Here is a 27,210-nt window from a genome sequence, read left to right on the forward strand (position 1 = left end):
AATGCGCTCTAATTTTGGGCAATCGACCACAAAGGTAAACCCATCCCTTTTGGGGTCCCATTGTAAGCCAAGGGTTTTGACAGACTCGTCTTTGTTTATGATTATTTTTTCGGTTGAGCCGCCATCTTCAATTCCAGCAATGATTCTGTCATCATTTGATACCCATTTTCTTAGATGCATGCCTGCCTTTTCCATGATATCCAAGATTGCTGTTTGAGTGTTGATGCAGTCCTTTATCGAGTCGCCTCCAGTAATAAGGTCATCCATGTAGAAATCTTCTTTGATTGTTCTCATTAGCTGATCGTTTCCTTGGCAGTGTTGGTTTGCTAATTCCTGATTACAGCGAACAGCTAAGAATGGTGCGGCTGCAGTCCCGTATGTCCCTGTAGTCAGCTTGTACTCCTTTATTGGCATTTTTTGGTCGTCTCTCCATAGGATGTACTGAGTACATCAGCTTTGGCGACCTTAATCTGGCGGTACATCTTTTCGATGTCGGCTGTCATCACATACTTCCATTGTCGCCATTTTATTAAGATATCGAAGATATCCTTTTGTATTTTGGGCCCGACTAGCATCACATCATTTAGACTTAATCCATTAGAAGTCTTTGCTGAAGCGGCGAACACTACTCTCAACTTAGTAGTCAGGCTGTTTGGTCTGATTACTGCTTGATGTGGCAGATAGTATTTGCCTTGGTCGATAGTGTCTACCGGTTCTACCGGTTTAGGTATTGATCCATGAAGTCTTTATATTCCTTAAGTATTTGCGGATGCTTCTTGAATTTTTTCTCCATTTGTATTAATCGTGCCATAGCCTGTTTGCGCGAGTTTCCTAACTCGAATTCTTTTTTAAATGGTATGGACACCACTAGCCGGCCTTCTTCATCCCTTTTGGTTGTTTTCTCGCACTCATTTTCTTCCGAGTCGCTTGAGTTACTTTCCAGCTCCCAGAAGCGTTCGAGGTCATCCAGGCATATCGTTGTTGTTGCGCTGATCACCTTGTTGTTGCGCTGATCACCTTGTTGTTTGATGATCTAGCTATATTGCCGGAAACGATCCATCCAAGTTCCGTTTTTTGTCCCAGTGTTTCGTTGACTTTTTTAACATTTCCCAACATTATTAAGGGAAGTAAATCAACGCCAATGATTACATCGATTCTGCTTGGCTCGTTGAAATGTGGGTCTGCTAGTTCACAGCCTATCTAGTCTTTATTGACATCCATGTCAATTTTCTTGCTCGGTAGAGCTCTTTGCAGTTTTGGCATCACAAGTGCCTCTCTCGACGAGAGCGCTGTATGTCGCCTGCGGATGTCAAGTACAGGCTTGCTTTATGGCGTGTAGAAGGCTTCGAGGTGCGCACTCTTGCTATGCTCGTATCTAGCTCGCCGGATTGTCGGGGTTCTTCTCCACCTATTCTACACTATTGCACCCTAACACACTTTAGTTATAGTGCGCTTCAGAAACTATATTTCGAATTTGACTGTATTTGGACTAATGCGCCGACACGCAATATTAATATGGTAAACTTAAACATGACTTCGACCGACAGAGAGACAGTAGGTGTTGTTCGTCCCTCGTCTCTACCCTCCCTACCTTGACAATACTATATTTTAGTTGTATCGTCCCTAATCAAGTCTTTAAGACTATATTACACCTTACACGATCCTGGCATGGATAGTCGACAGACCAAAAAACTTATGAATTCATATTCATTTCCATCATTTTAATTCAGTATTAAACAAAAAAAAACTAATCAAATCGTCAGAATACCATGACATTCTAAGAGAGAGGTATGATGGGGAGATGATAAGGTTTTCTAATCAATACTACTCTATACTTATGCGTTAATGCCTTTTCTTATATTCTAATTATGTTGTTTACAATATTTCTTATTATCTACAACATTTAGTTTTAACTCGCGTTACATTTTCGTTCCCATTATAATTTTATAATTCTTTCATTTCTTACTTCATTTTTGGATCTTGTATAATTTTTCATTCTATTAACGTATAAATTCATTATAATTTAAATATTTCCAACTACATTTACGCAAGTATATTATAGTTTATGTTTATGTTTTTTCCATATTTCTTATTTACTTTTGTTGAAGTCTATCAACGTTAGATTTTAGAGAACTTTATATTTTTCTTGTTTTCTTATCCTTCAATTACTTACATAGCGTTTTTATTGTTTTTATATATATATCTGCATACCGTCGTATCCCTGGGCCCAAGATGACGATAGTATGTTGATTTTAGCTGCTGGGGTTAAAACATAAAAATATAAAGGTCTCTTGATCTAATTATCTTTTCTTTTTTTTTTTTTTTTATAATGTTTGCATTTCACACACTTGATGTTTGTTTATTGTGCTCCAATGCAAGGTTTTCTCTTTTCATAAAACAGGCATCTTTAAAGGATCACCATCTTCCGATCTAAACCTAATTGCGACGTCCAAAGTTGTTGGTGTTGGGCTGGGTCAGCTGCAGGCCACGAATGTTGTGGAAGTCCAACAGCTTCAACATCTCCTTGGTATCGGCATCGACCTCAATGATGTCCTGCTCCAGAGCCGAGACAGCGGGCACGTAGTTATCACGACGCTCGCGCTCCTCCTCCTGCAGCTTAATGGAAATACCACGCACCTGGGAGTGACGCAGACGGCCCATCAAATGCGTAACATAGCCGGCAATCTTGTTGCGGAGGGGCTTGGTGGGAATGATAGCAACCTCCTCGCAGATACGCTTGTTGGTGTGGAAATCCAACGTCAAGCGTGTGTAGTACTTCTCGATGATGACCTTGGCGGCCTTCTTCACTGTCTTGGTTCTGACGCGACCCATTGCGAACGTTGTTACCGGAAAAGACTAAGGTATTGGGACAAAGCCGAGATCTAAACGAGGTTGTCCACGTCATGGGGTAGGTTGTTTTAGAGATCCCGATTTCTTTATTTCTGGTTGTTGTGGGTGAAGTCTCTCTTTTGGCCGTTAATGAAACGGACGTCGTCGAGAGTTGACTCCGTGTCGGTGAGGGTATCTTGTCTTCGTGGTAGGTTAATCTGCTGCGCAGTCAGGTCTTTTATTTCATCGCTGCATGCCGTTGACCGCACGAGTCACATAAAAAAACCAACTACTCTTTCGCAGTCTTTGGGCTTTGGTGATAGCTCTAGCTATTGAGCTAAATCAAGGTGGTCACCTAAATTATTAAATAATTAGCGAATTACAACCACTAATACTTTAACGTACCTATTGCCAAATCACTAGACACTTATTTAAATGGTTTGCTGTTCGCACTATCCACGGATATAATCTTTTTGTGCAGTATAATAATTCACCCACGTTTTGCTTTTAATTTTATATATGATCTGAACGTCGCGTCTGCTATCGTCAAAGATCTTTTCAATTATGATCGGCAGCTTAGCTAATCACGCTGGTTTAAGTGGCGCTAAGCGCAGTCGCGCGATCATCTCTTCTTCGTCTGCTTGCGGTACAATCGTACGATCAAAATCTGTGCTTGCGGTGCAATCGTATGATCTGTATATCTTGCGCTAGGCGAATGATAAACAAAGATAGATAACAACAACGACCGTAGGGTGACTCATGACATACCGAATCGTATTTTATTATTTGTTCCCACTATTCTGTGTTTATACCTATGACTCGAATTGTTATTTATTTTCGGTCACTACAGATCTCAGAAGATATATGAGCTAGAGAGCTGTAATTTTGTATGCATACTCGTGTTTACCATATCAGAGTTTATCATATTTTATCGATAACTTGTTATCGGGAATAATCGAACAATTTATTTTGGGTTTTCAGCCCTATTTCAATACTATTAGACCTGGAGACTTCAGATTTACTGGGTATATACAAACATTTTGTAATTTATAGATTTTGGATACTGTATTTCTACAAAAGAAATTATTCTAATAATATTTCCCACACTGCAGTGCACTGCAACGCACCCCAAGCGCAATCGCCACTTACTTACTGCGCAGTTATCAGAGTTCGTTAGTAAGCGGATGCATGTGTATGTATGTGTATGCATAAAAGGTCAGAATGATTAGAATATCAGATTGGAGGGTATCTCCTAGTCGCGCAGTCTTGACTAGAGCATTCTTACCTGACACTCGAACTGACATGGAATAAAATTCGGAATGCAACAAAAAACACTTTTAATTCGTGAATGAGTAAAAAATAAAATGTGAATATATGTCTTATGTTCGAAGTAGGCTGACTTTTATTTTCAATATCATTCAACTAGTAAACTGTAGTTGATTTAAATTAAATCAAATAAAAAAGAGAGATGGCCTCTTCCGGTGCAACCGAAGAAAATGAAACTCAATTTGCTACCCCTGATGTCTTTCATAATGGCGGTAAGCATCTTTAGCATAGATTGAAATCTTTTTTCGAATAAGATTTTTAAAAATAGAACATGACATTGGAAATCAAGAATCTAATGAGTCAATACGGACATATTTGTCTTCAACCGTGTACGCAGAGGAAGAATTGGAAAATTTAGTAGAAATGGTTCAACGCATGACTACTTTATACTCTCTTGATCACAGTGATTGGAGTGAAAATACGCTTAACATAATAAGAATTTGGTTACTAAAGCCGAGTAAACCAATGCTAACGGTGTTTTACGACTCCAATATGATAACTGCCTGTCTAGGATTTCCAGTAGCTCCTATTCTCGATATAAGTTACTTTGTGCGATCGCCAAATCAAATCTTTACCTGTGATTCATTTCACGATTATGTTAATTTTGGAACTATTCACAACGATGTAGATGGCTGCCTACTTCGAGTTTTGGAGTTAGCGTACGCACCTGTATTTCGAAATCATACAGAATGGGATGACAATATTAAGCAGCGTTTTTGCAAAGCTTTGGACAAATTTCTCGTTTACTTAACTGGAATGCACTTTAAAATGTCGGGTATGACGGTTTTGTATGTTCCATATATTGTTAGACAAATTCCAAGGGAAAATATTTCATATGATCCCGAGTTTGTTAAGAACCTTGAATCGATTTCAGTTTTCTGGGCAACACAGATTCGAACACTTCTAAACGATAAGACAATGAACGTTCCCAATGACTTCGTTATTTTAGAAGATGAATATGAATTTTGGTTATACCGATGTAAGTATGTTGTCGAATTAAAGACTTAATTTATTAGCTTCTGCTTTCCTTAGTTGAAGTTTTACAGGCTTTAAACACCCAGTTGGAACAGGTCGATGTACAGAGTATCATCAAAATACTACGAAATTCCCATTCAGTGTACATTAAACAAATTGATGAACTTATTTATGAGTCAAGCTACGAAATGGAAAGGGCTATGTCAAACATACAATTTCTGCATCTTCTCATGGATCCATGTGCCGAAATTAATCTTACTGATAGCCCTATAGTGTTATCTCAATTATTGCCGAGGATAATTAATTTAATACATTTTATTTGGCTAAATTCGGAACATTACAATAGACGCGACTTGATAACAGGTCTTTTTCGAGATTTAAGTAACAGAATAATACGTTTTTGTACTGAAATGATCAATTTGGATAAGATACTTACTGGCAGTTCGAGATTTGGAATTAAGGTTTGTAACTTATCTCTTAATTGTTGTCTTACCTATAAAGGTATATATAGCTTTATGGCAAAAGAAAATGGGAAATTTGATAGTAACTTAAGTTGGAATTTAGATAATGCTATGATATTCAATCACGTTGATGCTTTTATGGAGCGATTAAATGATGTGATCGACATATGCGAGTCTATGATTGTATTTGGACGTTTGGACGAGACTGAAAGCATTCCAAAGCCCCAATTCGGAGGTACTAGTGGACCAGAATTTGAAAAAACAACTGAACAAGTTGAGACCCAGTTTCTTGCTACCTTAACAGCTTTAAATACAGATGCAAAAGAGTTAATACTTAATGTTCATAAAAATGATTGGTATGAAGAAGTTCTGAAATATCGGCGAACTGTTCGAAGCATGGACGAGACTGTGCAACGACTTATGTCGAATGTTTTTCTAAATGTGTGCAACGTTGAAGAAGCTATAGAATCCCTTAATGTGATGCTTTTCTATTCATACCGAAGTTCTATTAGAAAATCATATTTGCGGCAAGTGACAGAGGTGTGGCAATTATTTTGTAATGAAATGGACTCAACTTCCCACAGCCTAATGGATCGTAGCAAATTACATGAAACTTGGGTGCCATACTATGCTTCTAGGGCTATTAGCTACCGCATCAATATAGAAAGATTAACTTGGCTTCGAAATCGACTAAGTTCATGTGAATGGTTACCAAATGTATCCGAAGCCTTAATTGCATTAAATATGTTTGAAAATTTGAGAAAAGAGTTTGATAAGGAAATGCGGAAGTCTTATGACGAATGGCAAAAGACCTGTTGTAGCCCCGCGTTAAATCAAAAACTCGATCGATTTTTACTTGCTCGAAGTAAGAAAAAGAAGGGCCTTCTTGAGTGTAATGTAGACCCAAGTATTTTAACTATTTGCGAGCAAGCCCAGCACTTTTCACGTCTTGGATTTACGGTCCTAGGGCCGGTCCGAAAGATTTTTGAAAAACAAGATACCCTTAGATTTGTTTACAACAGTGTACTGCAAGTTTGCTTAGATTATAATCATATTTTGGCAGCGTTATCTGAACAGGAGAGAAAGTTTTTTCGATCTCTTATACAAGCTTGTGATCGAAAGATTGCTCCAGGAGTTTTTAAATTAAGTTATGGAGGGGATCTAAGTGATGCGTATATCGCAGATTGCGCTAAGCATACGACAAAACTACAAGAGACGATGGACATATATAAACGGGCGAATAAAAATATTGCTCGAGCCTGTGAAAAGATTTGCAATACACCAATGTTAAAATTTACCTTCACGGGTGCAGTTGCTATATCAATTTTTGAAAGTCACATATCTAATTATATTAGGCGTGTAAGTAATGTACTTCGAGGATCTTATAATACAATAACGGATTTACTATTTGCTGTCTTTATGAAGTTTCAGCCTGTTATCGAGGATGTAAGTATAGTAATAAATACCTACACTATATAAAGAAAGAGTTCTCAGTAAGTTATTTGAGCTCTGCAAATTTGTTTATATATTATAAAATAATTTTTATTAAAGTTTCACATAATAGCGGTCTGTTGGTTAACTATATGATCTTTTTATGCTCTGAGCTCATTGAAAATGGGAAATAAGGGATATAATAGTTTTATTTAAATGTATGTAATAGTCAGAAGATGGCGTGGCAGACCCCATAAAGTGTATACAGTGCAGTATAGACACTGCAGTGTCTAACATTAATATTTGTTTTTATTTTTATACCCTGAACCCATTGAAAATGGGAAATCAGGGTATAATGGTTTTGTTGAAATGTATGTAACAGGCAGAAGGAGGCGTGGCAGACCCCACAAAGTATATATATTATTGATCAGCACGACGAGCTGAATCGATTTGGGCCTGTCCGTCTGTCTGTCTGTCCGTCCGTCTGTCCGTATGTATGAACGCGTCGATCTCAGAAGATATAAGAGCTAGAGACTTCAACTTTTTTTAAAATGTCCATATATATCGCGCGCATATCGAGTTTATCACTAAAAAACGATAACTCATTCCGATATTTTTTTATCGATAAAAAACCTTATCGAAAGTCTGTTAAAAAATTATGTCTCCTACATCATTAAAGCCAAATTTTAAATATATATTAAGACGCATTTTATATAATTTCGGTTTTTGTTAAGACTTACCCCCCGCCCCTATATCCACCCCCTCACCCTCATCTTTGTAAAAGTCGTATATCAAATACTAGAGACTTGTGCTTCGGTATACACATACATTTTAACATTATGATTACGTTCTGAAAGTTTCATTACGATCGTACGTCTAGAAATTAAATTATTCAACAAATAAGTTGTCATTATATTGCCAACATTGCAGCGCAACCCAAGCGTAATCGCCTATATATGCGTGTGTGTGTGTGTGTGCGTGTGTTTGTTTGTATGCGTGTGTGTGTGTGTGCGTGTGTATGTGCGAATTATTATTGAAATATCAGTTGCTCGAAGGGTTCAGGGGATCTCGTAGTCGAGCAGTCTCGACTAGAGCTTTCTTACTTGTTTATTTTAAAACATGTAATATTAGTTAAAATGAAAAAATGAAAATGCTAAATTGTAGACTGAAAAATTAACTTTCCGTTGATATATATATATCAATATAGTAAATTTACTATAACTGACAAAAATTATACTTGAACCGTCAAATTCGAGTTCTACTAAAAACGGTTCACATTTAACATTTGGTGTGATATTCATTGTATTTTTGAGTGACCCTTAAATTTTTGTTGTGCCCTTGGAGCAGATTTTGACCCACTCTTCCTGTAGCATGAGACTGACACGCCTCCTTCATACTCAGAAGCAAGCTCAGAAGCTAAGTTTCCTTTTAATCGAGGTCCACATCGTTACAATTTAATTGTATCCGACCTGCTCTTAGGTGATCTGGCGTTTGCACTGACCTTGATACTTGACTAGAGTCAGTAATCGATTGCATTTTTTCATATGATACTTAATAAATCCAACCATTTTTTTTACTGATTTAAGTTTATTATCCGATATGTTCTCTTATTTTTTTAACTATATAATATTTTATAGCGCTTTGTTGTCGCTTGTTGCTGCTCCACACTTCCAGAAACATGAAATTGCCGAACTCATGTGTAACTGCAACATGTAAATTATTTCGTGAGGGAGCAATAATGAGCAAAAAGTTTTTCTAATATTGGAAAGCAAAGATTAGCATATAACTTTTAACTTAAGCATCTCAAATCTTGATAAATCACAGAACAACCACAAATTTTTCACTCATCTTCTATAACATAGCTTCCTGAATCTTTTCCGTACAAAATATTGTATAGTATTTATCCCGAGTCTAAGCTGGATTAGTTTCAGCTGACTTTGGATTCGTGCCAACAAATTATTATTATTTATTTGTTGAAGCCCCTGCGATATTAATTAGTCACTTGTGAGTTATGATTTAGAAACGTACATTATATTTTCTTGAAGATTTTATATAAATTTTACACTTCACTTAAGTATAAACATATATGCTGATTCGCTGACGCGCGGTACGCCTGCTGAGTGCTTGTTCAGCGCACTCCGGCTGGGAGAGTGTTATGCTAAGACACGCTAGTTTCACTTGAGCGATTCGGATAACGCCAGGATCTATAACTATTCCACATATACTATTCCGCTCGCTCAGAAAACACTTGCCTCTTTCTTTGTCGCAAGGATTCCCACTGGATGTGCTTGCTGTACCCATGATGTCCTGGGAGTCCTTCGAAGTTCTGTTTGTCACTCGCGTTGTCTTTCCCGGCACTCTGACTTTCACTAATCACTTTTCACTCTGCCTTTTGACTCCGACTCTCACTTTTCTAACTCTTTCATAATCCCCGTATGGAGCCGCCGGTGGCCTTTTATAGCCAAGCCACAGGCCCTGCTTCGGGTGGTAACGGGGCCTGTTCGGCTCTGGAGCGGGGCCTGACGCCACTTTCCCGCCGAATTGCGTGGCCGCCTCCCATTGGCAGAAGTACCGTTAGTGCCCTGCGAGTGAAAATGTCCACTACTATCACCCGGCCCGAACGGCACCTCGTCTAACGGTCCTCGATGATCGTCGTGTGTGCGACGCGAGCCCATTGTTGAATCTGTAGGAGCCAAAAAGGCCGACTATAGTCGGACCTTGCCCCCTTTCCAGTCGCGAGGGTCGCTCCAACAGTACTCGGGTCGTTGTGTGGAGCAGCTCGACCTGATGGCCTGCCGCTGCCAATGCCCATGCCGGGCGCTCCTCGCCCGTCGGTTTTGCAGCACCCGGTGGGGCACTGCAGTCCTCACTTGACCTGCTGCTATGAGATCGGGCCACAGACGTCGTTCGCAAGTGGACACCAGTGATGGATTTTTGGTGTCGGTACGCTTGGGGTTGTCGCGCACAACTCACAGCAAAGTCGCTGGCGAGGATCGGTTGCCAAGCTTTTCCGACGCTCAAAGTTCCACAGCAGGTAGAGCCAGTTGCGTGGCAGGCGTCTGCAACCACACTCTCCCAGCAAGTAGCCGCATGTCCGAATGCATGCCCCACGAACATGATGGGCCGCCGCTACTTGTTGGTTTTGCAGTCCCCGGTGGCTTTGGCACCCGTGCGGCGGCCACCTGCCTCACGACATCCCTCACCGTCCTCTCCGCTGCTAATGAGGGCGTTCATTGTTAGCAGCTACCCTCCTGGTTGCTGCTGCGTCTTCGTTGCGGCGCTGCAGAACAAATTCTGGATTGTTGTTGGGAGTTGGCCACATCGATGTCGTTCGCAGCTGCCACCGGTGCCGAACTTTGACGCCGGCTGGCATTTTGCGGCTCACTCCTGGTAACTCATCCAAAAGAACCCGGCCCAATGACCACATTTTATTCCCTATGCTGTCGCGCCGACACAGCGGCGGCATATAACGGGTCCTGTATCCTCTGCTCAGCCCACTCTAGCCTTCGCTGCCTTATGGCTGAATTCCAGGCAGGCTACGGTATCGCCCAGATACCGTTTTTGCCCCACTCCCATCGGCACACGCATACATAGCCCTTCTAGCCGAACATCCAAATGCAAGCTCTTCTGCTGCGTTGCATTGTTGTTGGCGTTGCATTGTTGTTGGCATCTCTTTGCTACCGATCGTTTTATATGCCGCTGTGTGTTTTGTTGTTGGCTGTTATATAAGTTTCTGTCGCTTTGTTGTTGGCTGTTTTAGTTGTCTCTGTGCGTTTTGTTGTTGGCGGTTTTAGTTGTCTCTATGCGTATTGTTGTTGGCGGTTTTAGTTGTCTCTGTGCGTTTTGACATCTTCGTGCCACTTCGTGCGCTAGCGATCGCTGAGCAGCCAACGTAGGCCCTTGACCCTTGCCTACGCTCGCTTGCTCTCGCTTCGCTGTGGGTGTGGGTTTGCAGCAATTTTTTCGCCTGGAATGCATGCGGTTTGTTGTAGTTTTTCCGCTTTTCGCTTTCGCTAGAAAATACAATTTCGGCTGCGCGCGTTGTTGTTGTCGAGTGCGCAGGTGTAGGTGTGTACTGCTTGCACTCGCACTTCTTGTTGTTGTATTGCATTGCGCATGCACTGGCAGCTAAGTTTTAGGTACCGAACTGTACACTACTTGCTGCCGTGCACGCGCAGTTTTAACACTTGTTGTGCAATTTTACAGTTAATTTCCCAGGGCAGATTCGTTTCGACGACAAAATTCTGCATTTTTTTTTTTGCTGTGCTTTTTCTCTTCTTCTTCGTGCTTAAGTTAGAAGCAATACACTTAACCCGTGTCTCCTCTCCACGGCTTGAGATCCGCCACATGCGCCGTCCTGGTCCGCTTATCGGCCTCCGACCTGATCCTTCTCTCTCCAGGTTTCGACCCACGATCTCGAACACTTCGCGTATCTTGGTGGCTTTCTCCATTAGGCTCTGTGCTTCCTGGCCTGTGCCGATAGTTTGCGCATCGAACAGTGATTTGGGCAGCCTTGGCTCTCGTCCTTGCGTGATGAAGGCGGCCGAATACCCTGTGGATGCTGACACGCTGCTGTTGACCGCCATCGTCAACTCCGGCAATGCGTCATCCCAGCATCTCTGGTCGCCTCCGGTGAACTGCGCATTCATTGTTTTCGCTGTCCTATTGGCCCTCTCAGTGGGATTCTCCTGAGGCGTGTATGGTGCTGTTAGCTGGTGACGGACACCCAGCTCATCCAGAAAACATCTTGAAGGCCCGACTGGTGAATTGAGTGCCATTGTCTGTGATGAGCACCTTTGGCGTGCCAAATTGCACCAAGATGCGCTCTCGAAATGCCCTTTGGAGAGCCGCTGTGTTCGCACTCCGCAGTGGCACCATCTCCGTCCATTTCGAGAAGCAGTGGGCAGTGGGCTCACGAAATCGGCACACACTGTTGCCCATGGCTCCTCGGGCACCTGGGTCAGCACTGCACGTAAGCCAGCACATCCCTGTATATGCCAGGCCAATAATACCGTGCTGCCACCCGAGCGATTGTTTTTCGGCTCCCAAGGTGGCCAGCGGTGGCTGCGTCGTTGCTCTCCTCCAGTACTTCCTTGCGCCGGTCCGCCGGCACGCACAACTTCCGTGCAGCCACATCCTCGTGGCCGGCTTGGCCAAACGGCACGTCTCTTCGCCCAGAGGCTGCCGTGAGAGCGGATCTGCTACTATATTCTGCTTGTCCTTCCTGTAGCGAATCTCCTGGCAGAATCAGCAACGGGATTTGGCTTTACTGATTCCCCAGGCTGATCGTCGTCTCCAGCTGCGAGTCCACATGACTGCAACTGCCGTCCGCTAAGCGTATGCGCCGCCGTGTAGCACACTTGTGGCTGCCGTGTCGATCGTGGCTCTTTTTTGGGTGGCTCCAATGGCCACAATCGCTGTCATCTGGCTGTCTTTGCCCTGAATACGGCCCACTAGCGCCTGGGTGCTCCTGGCCACTGCTACCGCTCGCCCCTGGATGGCGGGTGCCGCTGCTCGTTTCCCGACTGGCAGCAGCTAACAGTTCGCACTCCGATGCGCCCACACTGCCAGCAGAAATCCAGCGCCTTGTTGCGTCACGCAAACGCGCGATGCCCCTCTTGACCACACATTCGGCATGCCCTGCCTGGATTTGGAATGTGTGTCCTTGCTCCGGCTGCGCCTGTCCTTGGCGCAGGTGACGGCTTCGCCTCATTGTCCATGCGGCGATACTCCACATCGCCCCCAGCGTCGTCCATGGCCTGCTGCCGCAACTTATCGCGGTTTTTCTCCTGCTCCTCGAACTCGTCTGCCAGGTGCATCAATTCCACCAGTCCTCCAGCTTCTTTTTAATAATCCCCGTATGCAGCCGCCGGTGGCCTTTTATAGCCAAGCCACAGGCCCTGCTTCGGGTGGTAACGGGACATGTTCGGCTCTGGAGCGGGGCCTTTCAGCCGCTCGTGCACATAAAAACGGTAAAGTGGCGTGATCCGGGTGACGCCACTTTCCCGCCAAATTGCGTGGCAGCCTCACATTGGATACATGTAATACATGTAGGTATTTGTTGCTTACATTTATTGTTGTATACATGTAGGTAATTGTTGCTTACATTTATTGTTGCTAGCTGAGCATTTTCGATGGAAGCGGCGGCGAGCATTTTCACTGGAAGCGGTCGCTTACGTCGAAAATGCTTTGCTAATTTGGTTGCGTAACTCCTCCCCCTTTTGATGTGGGATTCTCTTGAATTCCTTTTTTAGATTTTGCATAGATGTACATATATTCCTATGAATGGCTTTAGTGTTTTTTATTTCTTCTAAGAATCTTTTTGTATTATTTTTATAGTAAGTTTAATCAATGGTATATTGAATTATCTTATTTTCTGCTTTGCTTATTATTAATGTGCCTTCGTTTGTCAATTGCATCTTAAACTCTACGTCTTCTATCATTTTACAATTTTCCTACAGTTAGAGCTCAATTTCGTATGTGTAAGTTTTGTTTTGGCTTTTGACCACACTTTCGGGACTCATGTCGATTCATTTATTTTCCTGGTTTGTTAGTGGGGTTATCAGAAATATTGTGGTTGTTATGATGTTAGTTGGTATTTTAATTGCAATGATTATGTTATTTTCGTGGGTCATGACTCCCATGTGGATTAATTTAATTTTGTAGAAGTCTATGTTGTAGAGTGTGAATACTTTGTTTGTTAGTATAGAAGGATGAAAGAGGTTGTATTTAGCTGACGCTATTATGTTTAAGGTGGTAGAATTGTTTACCAGTTCCACTGTGCTCTCCCTTAGTGATACGAAGCCGTTTTCAACCAGGATTGAGGCTATATTGATCATTGCTGCCGACAGCGTTGGCAACAGGATCATGATGATGATTGTTATTATTACCTGGAAATTTGGTAGGTCTTTTAACATTTGTTGTATGGATATTTTGTAAATTTGCTTTTCTGAATTTGGGTTCTTCTTTATGTCTTAGGTTTTTATAATTCTTCTATTCTGTTCTATTCTCTATGTAGGTTTCCCTTTTATCATTTAGTTTCGCTATTTTTCTGGATTTTTCGCTAACATTTTTTCGTACAATTTCAAGTGATCTACTTTGTGATTCTGTACTTCGAATGGCGTGAATTTCGTGGTGGTGTGGTATGTGTTATTGTAAAAGTATACAGCTCTAGCCATTTGTTCGATTATTGGTCTCTTCTCTTCTATGTTTAGCGTGCGAGTTTTTTCTGTTAGTGTGTTATTAAGTCTTTCGACGTCGCTATTTCCAGTGTGACTGGTTTAGTTGAATGGTATTCTATACCTTCTTTTTCTAGAAATTCTCTGACATTAAGACTATTAAATTCATTGTCGAAGACAAATTTATGGACCTTCCCTTTTATTGACAAAAATTGTTGAATGTGATCTACGATTGTGATGCTATTTCTGTCGTTAAGTGGGAAGCAAGTGGCGTGCTTTGAAGGGATGTGCTGAAGATTAGTATGTCGTCCATGTAGACGACGCAGTTTTCGCCAATATAGTCTTTCAAGACTTCGTTCATAAGTCTCTGGAATGTCAATGGAGAATTTTTGAATCCGAACGGCATTCTGATGAACTCGTAGTGACCTGACGGTGTTAAAAATGCAGTCTTTGGTCTGTCCTCCTCTTTAACGAGAATCTGATGAAAGCCTTTCGCTAAGTCGAGGGTTGTAAAATATTGTGATCTACCCAGTTTATCTAGCAAGGAATTAAGATTAGGAATTGGAAATCTGTCGTCGACCGTAAATTCATTCAGTTTACGGTAATCGATGACAATTCTGAACTTTTTTGACCCTTTGGTTTTGTGCAATGTCCGTCTTGCTGTCCGTCCGTCTGTCCGTCCGTATGAACGCAGTTCATTTCGCCGCTATTGAAGCTAGAGACTTGAAATATGGAACACATACTCGTGTATAACTCCGATTTATAAAATGTTAAAATTTTTCCGTTCCGCCCACTAGGGGCGTGGCAAATCGGAAAATGCATTTTCCGATATACATGTTAGTTGATGAGCTAGAAAGTTGATGTTTGGTATGTAGATCCGCGTTGACCCCCCAAGTCCAAAAAGCTATGGTGGATATATCTACGCCCATTGGGGGCGTGGCAAATCAGATAAAACTGTATCTCATAAAGTTTTAAAGCTAGAACGTTGAAATTTCGCACGTGAGCTAATGCTATAATTCTAATGACTGATGAAAAAATATTATGTCTACGCCTACTAGGGGCGTGGCAAATCGGACCTGAAGATATAGTGATTTTTCCAATTTGGCTATATTTTAGGCACTATTGATGCTAGAGACTTGAGATTTGGTATATATACGCGAGTTGACCTCCCAAGTCCAACAAGCTATAGTGGATATATGTCCGCCAAAAGGGGGCGTGGCAAACCGCAAAACTTTATATCTCCTACAGTTTAAGAGCTAGAAGCTTCAAATTTGGATAGTTGAGTTACTGGTAACCTCCTCTATCGATGCCCCAAAAATAATTGTCACGCCTCTTTGGGGGCGTGGCATATCGAAAAATACCCTGTAATTTCACATTTGTTGAGCGTAAGCATTCAAATTTCGCATTTACGTTACCGTTAGCTCTTTCTAAGAACTGGCCAAAAATGAGGTGTCTACGGCCACTAGGGGCGTGGCAATCGGCATTTGTAGTATCGAATTGCGACATTTATATGCTTGAGCTATCTATGTATGTACATGTATATACCAATAGGCTTAATAGGCATTGATAACACGGATGGAAACATTTTTATAAAATTTAAAAATAAAATTTAAATATTTAAAAAATATAAAAGAAGCTAAAATAACAAAATTTGCAATTTACAAAAAAGAGTTTTCCGCGGGATTTGAACTCGCATTCAAGCCATGTTTGTCAAAATAACAAGAACAAATTTAGCCGGCACCTTTGCCGACAGCGCTACCGCCTACTGTCAACAAACATAATTAAAATTATATCCAAAAATGAGATTCTTGTTATGACGCATTATAGAAAAGAAGAGCCAGAGTAGCGGATGATAAATTTGCATTACATACATACACACATACAAATGAGCGCGTGCATAAGAAAGGCTGGAATGCTTGATGCTACATATGCGTGCAGACTTACATATGTACATACATATACATGCATATATGCGTACATACATATATGAGGGCTTTTTAAGAAGAAACAAATTTAAACTTATAAAATTGTTCAATTAGAAAAACGAATAAAATATCTATTTTATAAAAAACGAAATATGTATGAAAAAAAAACTTAACCTTGATGGATGTGCTTAAGCATTTCTTTTATCTGTCTATTTATTTCTTTTTCGTGGATTTGGAGATATCTATATATTTTAGAATAGAAGGGTCTATCCACTGTAGTAATAATTTCATGGGAGATTTGGTTTGTTGCTGACAAAACGTCCCCCTCCCGAAAAAATATATCATTGGATTCCGCAAGTAGAGCTTCGACAGCTTGGCGTTCCTCGTCATTTAAATGTTCGAGGTTGAGACGGTCTCGTATATGATCTATGTTTATAGGTTGCAGAGCACAAGCGTTGTGCATTGATTCTGGATATTCGTAGTCTAAACAAGTAAGAACGTTGCAGTCGGGCGCTACCGACTGCGGAATACTCATTCACAGTCCGTATACCTGATGCTATGTTTACAAAGGGGCATTTATTCTTATTCCAAATTTAATTTGGCTTTAAAAAAATGTAGTACAAAACAATTATGGTTTTTGATTATATTGTAGCTTTTGGTAATTTTTATCGATTAATCGATAATTATTATATTGATCGTGCACTTTTTGAGTACAAATGTATGGTCATTTTCGTTGATAGCCGTTGGGCCAAATTCACTTATCTTACCCTAATTACCCTAATTAGTCTATCTCTCTTGCGTGGTGAACTCTTTTTACTTGCATTAATTCGCCTAGCTCTAAGCAAGCTGCGCTTGCTCATACGTTTGTACTTTTAGTGTATATCAAGAATTTTACGAATAAACGTTGCACCTATGATGCGCTGAATTTCATATACGGCTCATTTGTTTAGTTAGAACAGCATCCCCATACTCTGAACTCATGCTAGACAGAAAAACGCTTCTGATCTTACACTTTGGCGCCCAACGTGGGGCATTGCTGTTCAAGTTCCGTGCAACGCATTTAGAGTTATAATTTGGCTTATGTACAGACATATTCTGCATACATACTTCTGTGCATAAGTGGGATATATCAGCATACAATCAGCTATTAGTTGTGCATGCACTCGCTTGCCTTGCTGTTCGCACCGGTCATTCGCTTTGGTTGACTTCGCTGTCGCTCTGTGACCCCCGCCGTCGCATCACCGAGTCATCTTCTTCGTTTCGTCAGGCTCTCGCAGCAACAGCAGCTTCTGCTTGCAATCTTCGTCACTTCGCTGGCCCTACGATCCCCCCGCGATCGCAGCAGCAAGTTATTGGCAGTGCGCTTACCATCATATTCGTCAAACGTTTGGATAAATCATATTCGTCGAATTCGAAATACATAAGTGCGGTTAATCACAAACGCACTTACATACACATATACATATACAATTCACCGCAGGAATTACTCTTCTCACTTGATATTATATGATATTATTGAGTGAAACTCATCGCCGAATTTCTGCAAGCTCTGTTTAAGTGGAATTTGCATTATTCGTCGCTCTTATATTCATCAAACAACATTAGCTCAGTTGAGTGAAATTTGTCACTTGCATTGTTCTTCCCGCTAATAAATATTTTGTGTTATTTGGGTTTAACTCTGGTAGTGAATTTGATCATCGTTATTTAAATAAACCGATAATGTCTCTGGAGAGCCTTAAAACACAGCGCGCGAATACTCGCCGCAATATTAGCCGAACCCGCAATGTTGTTGATCCCAAATTAAGAGAAGGGAAATCTGCACCAGTTCAAGCTGAATTAAAGTATCGCTTGGAAATTTTGGAAGCTTACTTTAAGCAAGCAATGGTATTGCAGACTCAAATTGAAACGGAATGTTCGACCGATACAGGACGCACCGAATTGGATATACACGAATCAACATTCGCTGCGGTATCTGGGCTCACATTCTTATCGTCGGCCAAGCTGCCCAGACTTGCGTTACCTACATTTGATGGCAATTATGCGGACTACAAGAATTTTAGTGCGCTATTCAACCAAATGGTGGATCAACAGAACAGCTTATCAAACATCGAGAAGTTTAATCAACTGATCAGCTGCTTAAAGGGACCAGCATTAGAAACGGTAAAGGCATTTCAGATCACACCTGAAAACTACCGAAAGGCACTTGATCGCTTGAATCAACGCTACGACAATCCAACATTAGTGTTCTTGGACAATATCTCGTCGTTATTTATGCTCAAGAGTGTATCAAAGTCAAACAGCCACGAAATTCGAAGTTTGATTGACAACTCTACAGCATTGTACAACTCGCTAAAATCATTAGGCAACGAGGCACAAATCGCACAGGCAATGTTAATAGCCATTGTTATGGATAAGATGGACATGGAAACTAAGCGCAAATGGAACGAATCATTGGATTATTCCAAGTTGCCTACGTGGGATTTATGTGTACAGGTAGTTGAGAGGCATTGCCAATATTTGGAATCATGCGGTAAGTCCGAATCGAGCCAGGCCCGTACAGCGACTGCTAGCAAACCACGAAGCCAGACAACCACGCGACCTGGTTTGTCTTTTAATTGTTCAACTCACTCATGTCCTCTTTGTCTTAGCTCAGAGCATCGAGTCTCAGTCGACTTCAAGAGATGTCGGTTGCAGAGCGCTATGAATCAGCGAAACGACATGGTCTGTGCCTAAACTGTCTTGGCAAGGGCCACCAGGCATCCAAGTGTCCTTCTACTCAACGATGTCGATGTTGCTCGAGACTTCATCACAGCTTACTACATCGAGAGGCAGCTGTGAGTAGATCGACAACTATGTTGCCCAGCGGCTCGAATTCAAATGATGTGGTGACACATACACACACCAATCGAACAGACCAAGTCATTCTAGCAACGGCCATCGTTGAGGTCATGGATGAATCTGGAAACTACAGGATCGGTCGTGCCCTATTGGATTCTTGCTCACAGGTGAACTTCATCTCAGAACAGTTCGCACAAGCACTACGCTTGCCAAAGGTCAAACGGTACATGCGAGTCTGTAGCGTTGGTGAGTCACACACATACATCAAGTTTGGCACTTCGGCCATAATCAAATCACGCGTGGAGGATTTCAAGATGCCCATTGATTTCTGCGTAACGTCACATATTGCCTATCAGCCGGAATCGGACATCGACACTTCATCATGGAACATACCGAAGAACACACCTTTAGCTGATGAGAAGTTTCACAAAACTCGTCATATCGATTTACTTATTGGCACGGAAACATTTTTTGAAATTCTCGCAGTGGGGCAAATCAAATTGGGTCCCAACCTTCCTATGCTTCAGAAAACGTTACTTGGATGGATTGTGTCTGGACGCTATAAGGGAGGACAGCAACAGACGCACTGCTACTCGCTCTCACAAGAGGAGTCAATAAACAACAATTTGGAACGATTCTGGCGTATCGAAGATTTGAGTAAACCAATCGACAAGTTCATACCTGAGCAACTGCAGTGCGAACAAATGTTTACTCGCTCTGTACGCCAACAAGCAGATGGTAGAATTATTGTTCGGCTAGCATTCAAGGATGACCCACGACATCTAGGATCTTCATACGAGTCTGCTAAGCTGAGATTCGAGTCACTGGAACGGCGCTTAAATCGCAATCCCGAGTTAAAGGCAGGCATGTAAATCATATGAGTTTGGTACACTCACCACGGCTTGACGAGCCACATAATTACATACCACATCACTGCGTCTTCAAGCCAAATAGCACTTCAACGAAGCTCAGAGTTGTCTTCGATGCCTCAAATCGAACTTCATCGCAACAATCACTCAATGATTTGCTAATGGTTGGACCGACTATTCAGACTGATCTACATACGCTTCTGCAACGCTTTCAAACGTACAAATATGCACTGACTGCAGATGTTGTGAAAATGTTCAGGCAAGTATTGGTGGACTATCGTGACCGCAAATTCCAATACATTCTTTGGAGAGATTCAACAGACAAACCACTACGGACATATTCACTAAACACAGTCACATTTGGTACGGCCTCAGCACCATATCTCGCCATACGCAGTATGAAATATTTGGCTGATCTACATATGCAAACTCACAAATTGGGATCACAAGCTATAAATTCATCATTCTACGTGGATGACTTTCTTTGTGGGCATGACACAGCAGAAGGCCTGCAACAACTCAAGGCAGAGGTCATCGAAGTACTTGGCAAGGGCAAATTTGAATTAGCAAAATGACAGTAGCAAAATTACTTCACTGGAGTCGCTGAAAATACCTCGATTCTGTATGCAGCCGAACACCAAGGAGTTGCAGTTGCATGGATTCTGTGACGCTTCCATACGTGCATATGGATGCTGCATTTACGCACGCACAGTTGCAGCGGACGGCGAGGTTCAAGTTCACCTGATCACGTTAAAGTGCAGAGTAGCACCAACTCGTAAGTTATCGCTACCAAAACTGGAACTCGCGGCTTCTCACCTACTGGCCCAACTCTACGTGAAAATCAAGAAGCTACACCGGACTGTCATTGGAGACATGTCCCAACTAAATTGAATCCCGCCGATCTGGTCTCGAGGGGGTGTACACCCATCGAATTGATCGAATCAATATGGTTTATGGGGCCGGCGTATATAAAGCAGAGCTCAAACACTTGGCCAGAAACATAAGTTCGCATCATCGTTGTTTGCGAATTGTTGCTTGGATGCTTGCCTTTATACACGCGCTTCGGAAACCCGTTGAGATGTCTACGCCCTCGCCATCACCTCAAGAGCTACAGCGTGCATTTAATTGCATTATTTGGAATCTGCAGCAGCAACACTTCGCAGATGAAATTCACGCTTTGAACAAAAATAGGCAAATATCAAGTCATATAAAATTTCAGAAACATCCAATCATACTTCCCAGCAAAGATGATTTTGTTCGTCACTACGTGCAGTTTCTTCATGTGCAACACTATCATGCTGGCTCAAAGGCACTTGTCGCACTAATTCGTCTGCAATTCTGGATCGTAAATGCTCGAGACCTGGCTCGCTCTATTGTCAGAAGGTGCGTGCACTGTGTGCGCTACAAGCCAAAGTTGCAACAGCAACTGATGGGAAATCTACCTTTCGCTCACTGTGGAGTTGACTTTTGTGGACCAGTCAACGTCTATCTCCGCATTCAGGGCAAGGCTCCTCGCAAGGCCTACATTGCCATATTTGTATGCTTCGCCACCAAGGCTGTGCATATCGAGGTGGTATCTGACATTTCAACGGATGCTTTCTTAGCCGCGTTGAGGCGCATGATTGCACGACGAGGATTGCCTGTGGATATATTTTGCGACAATGCCACGAATTTCACTGGAGCAAGCAATCAATTAAAGGAACTGCGAACCTACTTCTTCAAGCAAGAAAATCAACAGTCAATTATTAGTTTTTGCACAAATGAATTCATAAACTTTCGTTTCATCCCACCCAGAGCACCACACTTTGGCGGCCTCTGGGAAGCCGCAGTTAAAAGCGGCAAGGGGCTTATGACGCGCAGCCTTTTGAACGCCCGCTTCACGTTTGAGGAATTGGCCACAATCACAGCAGAAGTAGAAGCCATCCTCAACTTACGCCCACTCACACCACTATCATCAGATCCAAGCGACTTGGGTGCTCTGACACCTGGTCACTTTCTAGTTGGAGACTCTCTGCGAGCATTGCCTGAACACAATATAGAAGATGAACAGTTGAAATCTTTGGATCGCTGGCGTTTGATAACTGGTGACGCTGGTTGACAGACTACTTCAATGAGCTGAACGCGCGCCACAAGTGGACCAAACCATCACCCAGTATCTCTATCGGGGACATGGTTCTCATACATGAAGATAACGTACCTTCTCAGAAGTGGATAATGGGTCGCATTACAGCTACAATTCCTGGACGAGATCAACGAGTACGAGTGGTAGATGTCCGCACTACCAAAGGCATAATCCGGAGACCAGTTCACAAAATAGCGATTCTTCCTGTCTCTTGAAAGACTGCGTCATTCAATGGGGCCGGGATGCTGGGCCAAATTCACGTATCTTATTCTTAATTTGAATTTTATACCTATATTTTTACATTTGGGTTCACCCTAATTACTCTATCTCTCTTGCGTGGTGAACTCTTATTACTTGCATTAATTCGCCTAGCTCTAAGCAAGCTGCGCTTGCTCATACGTTTGTACTTTTAGTGTATATCAAGAACTCTACGAATAAACGTTGCACCTACGATGCGCTGAATTTCATATACGGCTCATTTGTTTAGTTAGAACAGCATCCCCATACTCTGAACTCATGCTAGACAGAAAAACGCTTCTGATCTTACAATAGCTTTCGGTCACACCTATTGCAGATTCTTAAGCGCTTGCTTACATTACAAAAGCGCGCTTTTTAGCATTCTAAGAATTGCGATTGATTTCTGGATTTTCTAGCTGTTATTGTAGTTTTGTCAGTGTCCTTCCAAAAGGGGTCTGGTCCTTCAATGGGCCAGTGTATAATATGTTTATAAAAAAAATGTAGACAGCAACTTGCGGTGTCTCTGGCGTGACTATGAAGTGCTGGCACCGGTGTTCAATTTTGTACTGATTTATTAAATTTAACATCAACGCAAGCGCAGCTTGCACAGTAGAGAGCGCACCTATGCGCATCTAACCGCGAGCAGCGAGAGAGCGATCTTTTGGAGAGCGACACTCCCGTGCTAGCGCGTACAACAACAACTTCTCTGTACAGTGGTTCAGCTTCAATTACTTAACCTATACAATTTCGATAATAATTCAATTTCTTAATATATATATAATATATAATATAATATAATAATCCGGAGGGCAAATATCCAAATGCCTTAACATCGGCCGCGTTGAAAGGCCGCAGGGCTTCAATCATATGGTGTATTAGTGGAGTGGCAGTGGTGCAACGCGATGAATTGCCCTTTTATATGTGCCATTTTTTGTCTTAACGACAATTACGCGCACTCTACCATCTTCTCCGACTATGGCTTCCGTCACCACGCCTAGCATCCAATGTTGTGGAGGAGCGTTGTCCTCTCCCACGAGCACGACTGCTTCGACCTGTACGTTCTGCCTCTCCTTCGTCCATTTTGATTTCTGCTGCAGGCTGAGCAGGTAGTCCCTTGACCAGTCGTTCCAAAATCGACGCTTGATGTTGGATGTCAGCTGCCATTTTTTTAATAGTGTCAGCTTGGCGTCGTCGACTGGCTCTGTGGACGCGATTGGCAGCGGCACGAGCGTTGCTCCTATCAGGAAGTGCCCTGGCGTGAGCACTTCGCCGTCGTTTGGATTGCTGCTGGGAGCGACCATTGGCCGCGAATTGAGCACGGCCTCGACCTCGACCAGCACGGTGGCCACTTCGTCTTGCCGTAATCGAGCGCTGCCCATCGCTTTCAGCAGCAAACCCTTGGCGGATTTCACCGCCGCTTCCCAAAGGCCGCCAAAATGCGGCGCTCGAGGAGGGATGAACACAAACTCCATGCCCCGCTCCGCAGCAAACATTTCCATGTCCGCTGTGTTGCCATGGAACATAGTTTTGAGGTCCAGCGTGCGTGCAGCACCCACGAAATTGGTGGCATTGTCGCAATACAGCTTCCGGACAAGCCCACGTCGACCAACGAACCTGGATAAACACATCAAAAATGAATTTGAGGTTAAATCGGTGACTAATTCAAGATGCACTGCCTTCGAAGTAAAGCAAACAAATATGGCAATATACATTTTGACTGGCGATTTGCCCCGAATTCCCAGCGAAACTAGTATGGGACCGCAAAAGTCCACTCCACTGATCTCAAATGGCCTATTTCCATGTAAGCGATCAGCGGGAAGATTGCCCATTATTTGGGATAAGATAAGATAGCGAAAACAATGCACACATTTTCGGACTACTGCACTGCAAGCCTGTCGAGCATTGACCAGCCAAACCTGCTGACGAAGCATGCCCATTAGCACTAGGGGATTGGCGTGGCAATGAGAGCGATGCAAATGCACCAAATAAAGCGTTACGAAACGACACTTTTTTGGAAGCAATAATGGGAATTTGGCATTATGTGCTAATGGTGCCTTTAATAAACGACCTCCTACTCGTAGCAACCATAACATACGCATGCCATGCTGATGTGGGTGCAAAAAAGGTGTCAGTTTTTGCAATGACGGTTGTGTAGTAGGCCTTTAATTTAATTTCTTTATTTCTTAATCTCATAATTTATTAATCTCCTAATTTCACACACGTCTTCTCGCGTTCACCATCCAGCTTAAAATATATCGATCTACCTCTTCTTCTTCTATTACTCAAAATCGCACGTCACATATCGACAACCTTCCCAGCAACCGATATGGTTAACTATCGATCGATGTGTATCTATCGATGGTTAACCATAGCGCTGTTACATTCAATATAATATAACATAGGCTAGTAGCCTGTTACAGTTGCAACACGACTGACTTCTTTATTTTCTTTATTTCTTCGCTGAATTCAATGTGTTGAATTACAGATATAGCTGCAAGGAATGCGAAGCTTAACTCAGAAGCTGTAGGAGCAAATGAAGAATGACTTTCTTGTCTTCCATTGATAAAGCGGAACATATAGGCAACGATGCGGATTAGCTTAGAAAATGATGACGTTGAGTCAATAAGATGTACTATAGGATTTGTTACCTCATCGACCGCGAACATAGTAATTGCAGTTCTACGCTTCTCTAACAGCTCTAACTCCTTTGATAGGGTTATTTGTGGGTTGGCTGGCCACAATGTGTCAGAAAGCTTTAAAAATCCTGGTCCGCAAAACCACAATGATGTTTTAAGCTCCTCAACTGAACATCCCCGAGATACAATATCTGCTGGGTTGTCTTTCGTTGGTACATGACGCCAAGATACATTAGTTGTCAACTCTTGGATGGTTGCAACGCGATTAGCAACGAATGTGTTCAAGCTAGATGAATGCATTCGCAGCCAATGAAGCACCACCTCAGAGTCTGACCAAAATGTGACTTGATTAATAGGACCATCAAGTACTTTCTTTACCGCATCCCATAAGGTAGCTAACAATTCTGCAGCACACAACTCCAGCCGCGGAACAGATTTTGTTTTCAAGGGCGCTACCTTAGATTAGGCGACTAGCAGCCTGGTAGTGATACCCTTATCTGTTTGCATTCTTACGTATAAATAACAACCGTAAGCTCTCGTTGAGGCGTCAGAAAATCCATGGATTTGACATCCTTTCGATTTAAGTGTGCCAACGTAACGAGGTATATGTAACGAGTTTAGATTTGAGAAACAGCTAGTTACTGCCTCAAATTCTTGCCTCATTTGAACAGGCAATTGGTCATCCCACCCAAGTTTGTGCAACCACATTTCCTGTAAAAGGACCTTCGCACGAGTTACGATCGGACTTAACAAACCTAAGGGGTCGTATAACCTTGCTACAAATGACAAAACGGATCTTTTGGTCTGTTGAACTTCCACTGGACAGTTCATGGAATATCTAAAGCTGTCATTCATTGGATTCCAAATTAATCCCAATGTTTTTGTGTCCTCTTGATGACCAATAACTATATCGTTTCTAGCTGGTTGTGCTGCGACTTGTTTACAATTGGACGACCATTTCGTGAGAGGAAATCCAAACTTTTGAAGAATTGCTATCAAGTCTCGATGCAACAAGCACAATTCTTCAACGCTATCTGCTCCTGTCAACAAGTCATCAACATAGAAATCTCGGGCTAACGATCTTGCAGCAGCTGGATGAGTGGAAGCATGCAAGTCGCTTAGATGTTTTAAACATCGAATTGCTAAGAATGGAGCAGTCGCTGTCCCGTACGTTACTGTGTTTGATCGAAAGATTTGTAACGGATCAGTGGGCGTTTCCCTCCACACAATAAGTTGAAAGTTGCGGTGGGACTCGTCAAGTTCAATTTGACGGTACATTTTAGCGATGTCTGCTGTAGCAGCCCAAGGACGAAGTCGAAATCTTAGCAAAGTCTCCCATAACTGCGGCTGGGTGGTCGGACCCACCATGAGTAGATCATTCAGTAAATAGTCTCCACAAATGACTTCTCGCACAGTTGTTGCTCTGGGGTATACAAAATCGAATTAATTGTATTTGGCTTTTCTTCCAACTCCCAGAACTTGCGAACTATTGAATCTATAGCTATGTCGTCGTTTACGACGCTAATGAAAGTCGACGAACTAGTAGCTGCATTCAATGTTCGGCAGCGACCAGATACAATCCAACCAAAGGCAGTCAATTGCAATGTTGGGCTGTTATCGGGTCCTTTTATTTTGCCTTCTCTTAATATATCAAAAAAGATATCAGCACCGAGCAACAAATCATTGCGGCTTGTGGAATTGAGGATCAGCTAATTGTACATTATCAGGTAACTTGATCTCTTCAGTGTGCTTCTCTGGTTGATACGACGAAATGGAACGTAACACACCAAAGTCTGTTCGGATTTCTATGTCGTCCGTTCGGGACGCTATCGAAGTTTGCACGCTGTGCCGAACAGATGACTGACAATTAGCAATGCCCAACAATTGAATCCCAGATCTTTGCCGTTTTAATTTCAACTGTTTTGCAAGCTCTTCGGTTATGAAATTAACTTGCGAGCCGGAATCTAATAAAGCTCTAGCTAAGTGATAAGATCCAGATTGATCTTTTATCTTCACAACTGCAGTTGCCAAAAGAACTTGATCAGAGGCTGTCCGTGCGTGATTTACAGATGAAATCTGTGACGAAGTGACACGAGGGACTGCTGATACAGCTGCTGAGCTACTTTGAGCCGCTTCAGAGCTGTATCTATGCAGTATGGTATGGTGCGGCTTAGAGCACACACGACAGTGGGCTGATTTGCAAGCAGCCACTGAGTGTCCTGTTCGCAAACAATTTATACAGAGCGGATAGCTCTTTGCGAACGTAAAAAATTTCTGGCAAGGTATTACTGCGAACGACGAGCACGAGTGAATGAAGTGATCGTTCCTTTTACAAAACACGCATTTGGGACTCTGCGGCTCACTGGGCAGAGCGACAGCTAGT

At 42.4% G+C, this 27,210-nt stretch overlaps 1 protein-coding gene, 2 long non-coding RNA genes, 1 other non-coding gene and 1 pseudogene across 4 annotated transcripts; 2 read left to right on the top strand and 3 right to left on the bottom strand.

Moving 5' to 3' along the window:
• Nucleotides 1-2,300: 2,300 nt before the first annotated feature.
• LOC149090478 (small ribosomal subunit protein eS17) lies at nt 2,301-2,862 on the bottom strand. The gene has a single exon (XM_089265193.1). It carries the CDS (start codon nt 2,830-2,832, stop codon nt 2,437-2,439), a length of 396 nt encoding a protein of 131 aa, XP_089121319.1. The 5' UTR covers nt 2,833-2,862; the 3' UTR covers nt 2,301-2,436.
• Nucleotides 2,863-3,100: 238 nt separating this feature from the next.
• On the bottom strand, nt 3,101-3,673 carry LOC149090479 (uncharacterized). Its single transcript, XR_016197594.1, has 2 exons — nt 3,235-3,673; nt 3,101-3,184 (listed from the first exon to the last, which is right to left on the bottom strand). It is a non-coding gene; the product is annotated as an uncharacterized LOC149090479 (long non-coding RNA).
• A 521-nt stretch (nt 3,674-4,194) lies between these two features.
• Nucleotides 4,195-7,040, top strand: LOC108658071 (uncharacterized). The gene is made up of 3 exons (XR_016197593.1): nt 4,195-4,367; nt 4,424-5,134; nt 5,188-7,040. It is a non-coding gene; the product is annotated as an uncharacterized LOC108658071 (transcript).
• A 3,444-nt stretch (nt 7,041-10,484) lies between these two features.
• Nucleotides 10,485-10,960, top strand: LOC149090480 (uncharacterized). The gene is made up of 2 exons (XR_016197595.1): nt 10,485-10,684; nt 10,753-10,960. It is a non-coding gene; the product is annotated as an uncharacterized LOC149090480 (long non-coding RNA).
• An 11,785-nt stretch (nt 10,961-22,745) lies between these two features.
• LOC149090481 (uncharacterized) lies at nt 22,746-23,808 on the bottom strand (annotated as a pseudogene).
• Between the last annotated feature and the right edge of the window lie 3,402 nt (nt 23,809-27,210).

The sequence above is a fragment of the Drosophila navojoa genome, unplaced genomic scaffold (genome assembly GCF_054131105.1).
Source record: "Drosophila navojoa isolate 15081-1374.11 unplaced genomic scaffold, UAZ_NAV_1.0 NAV_Backbone_121, whole genome shotgun sequence".
Taxonomy (NCBI): Eukaryota; Metazoa; Arthropoda; class Insecta; order Diptera; family Drosophilidae; genus Drosophila; species Drosophila navojoa.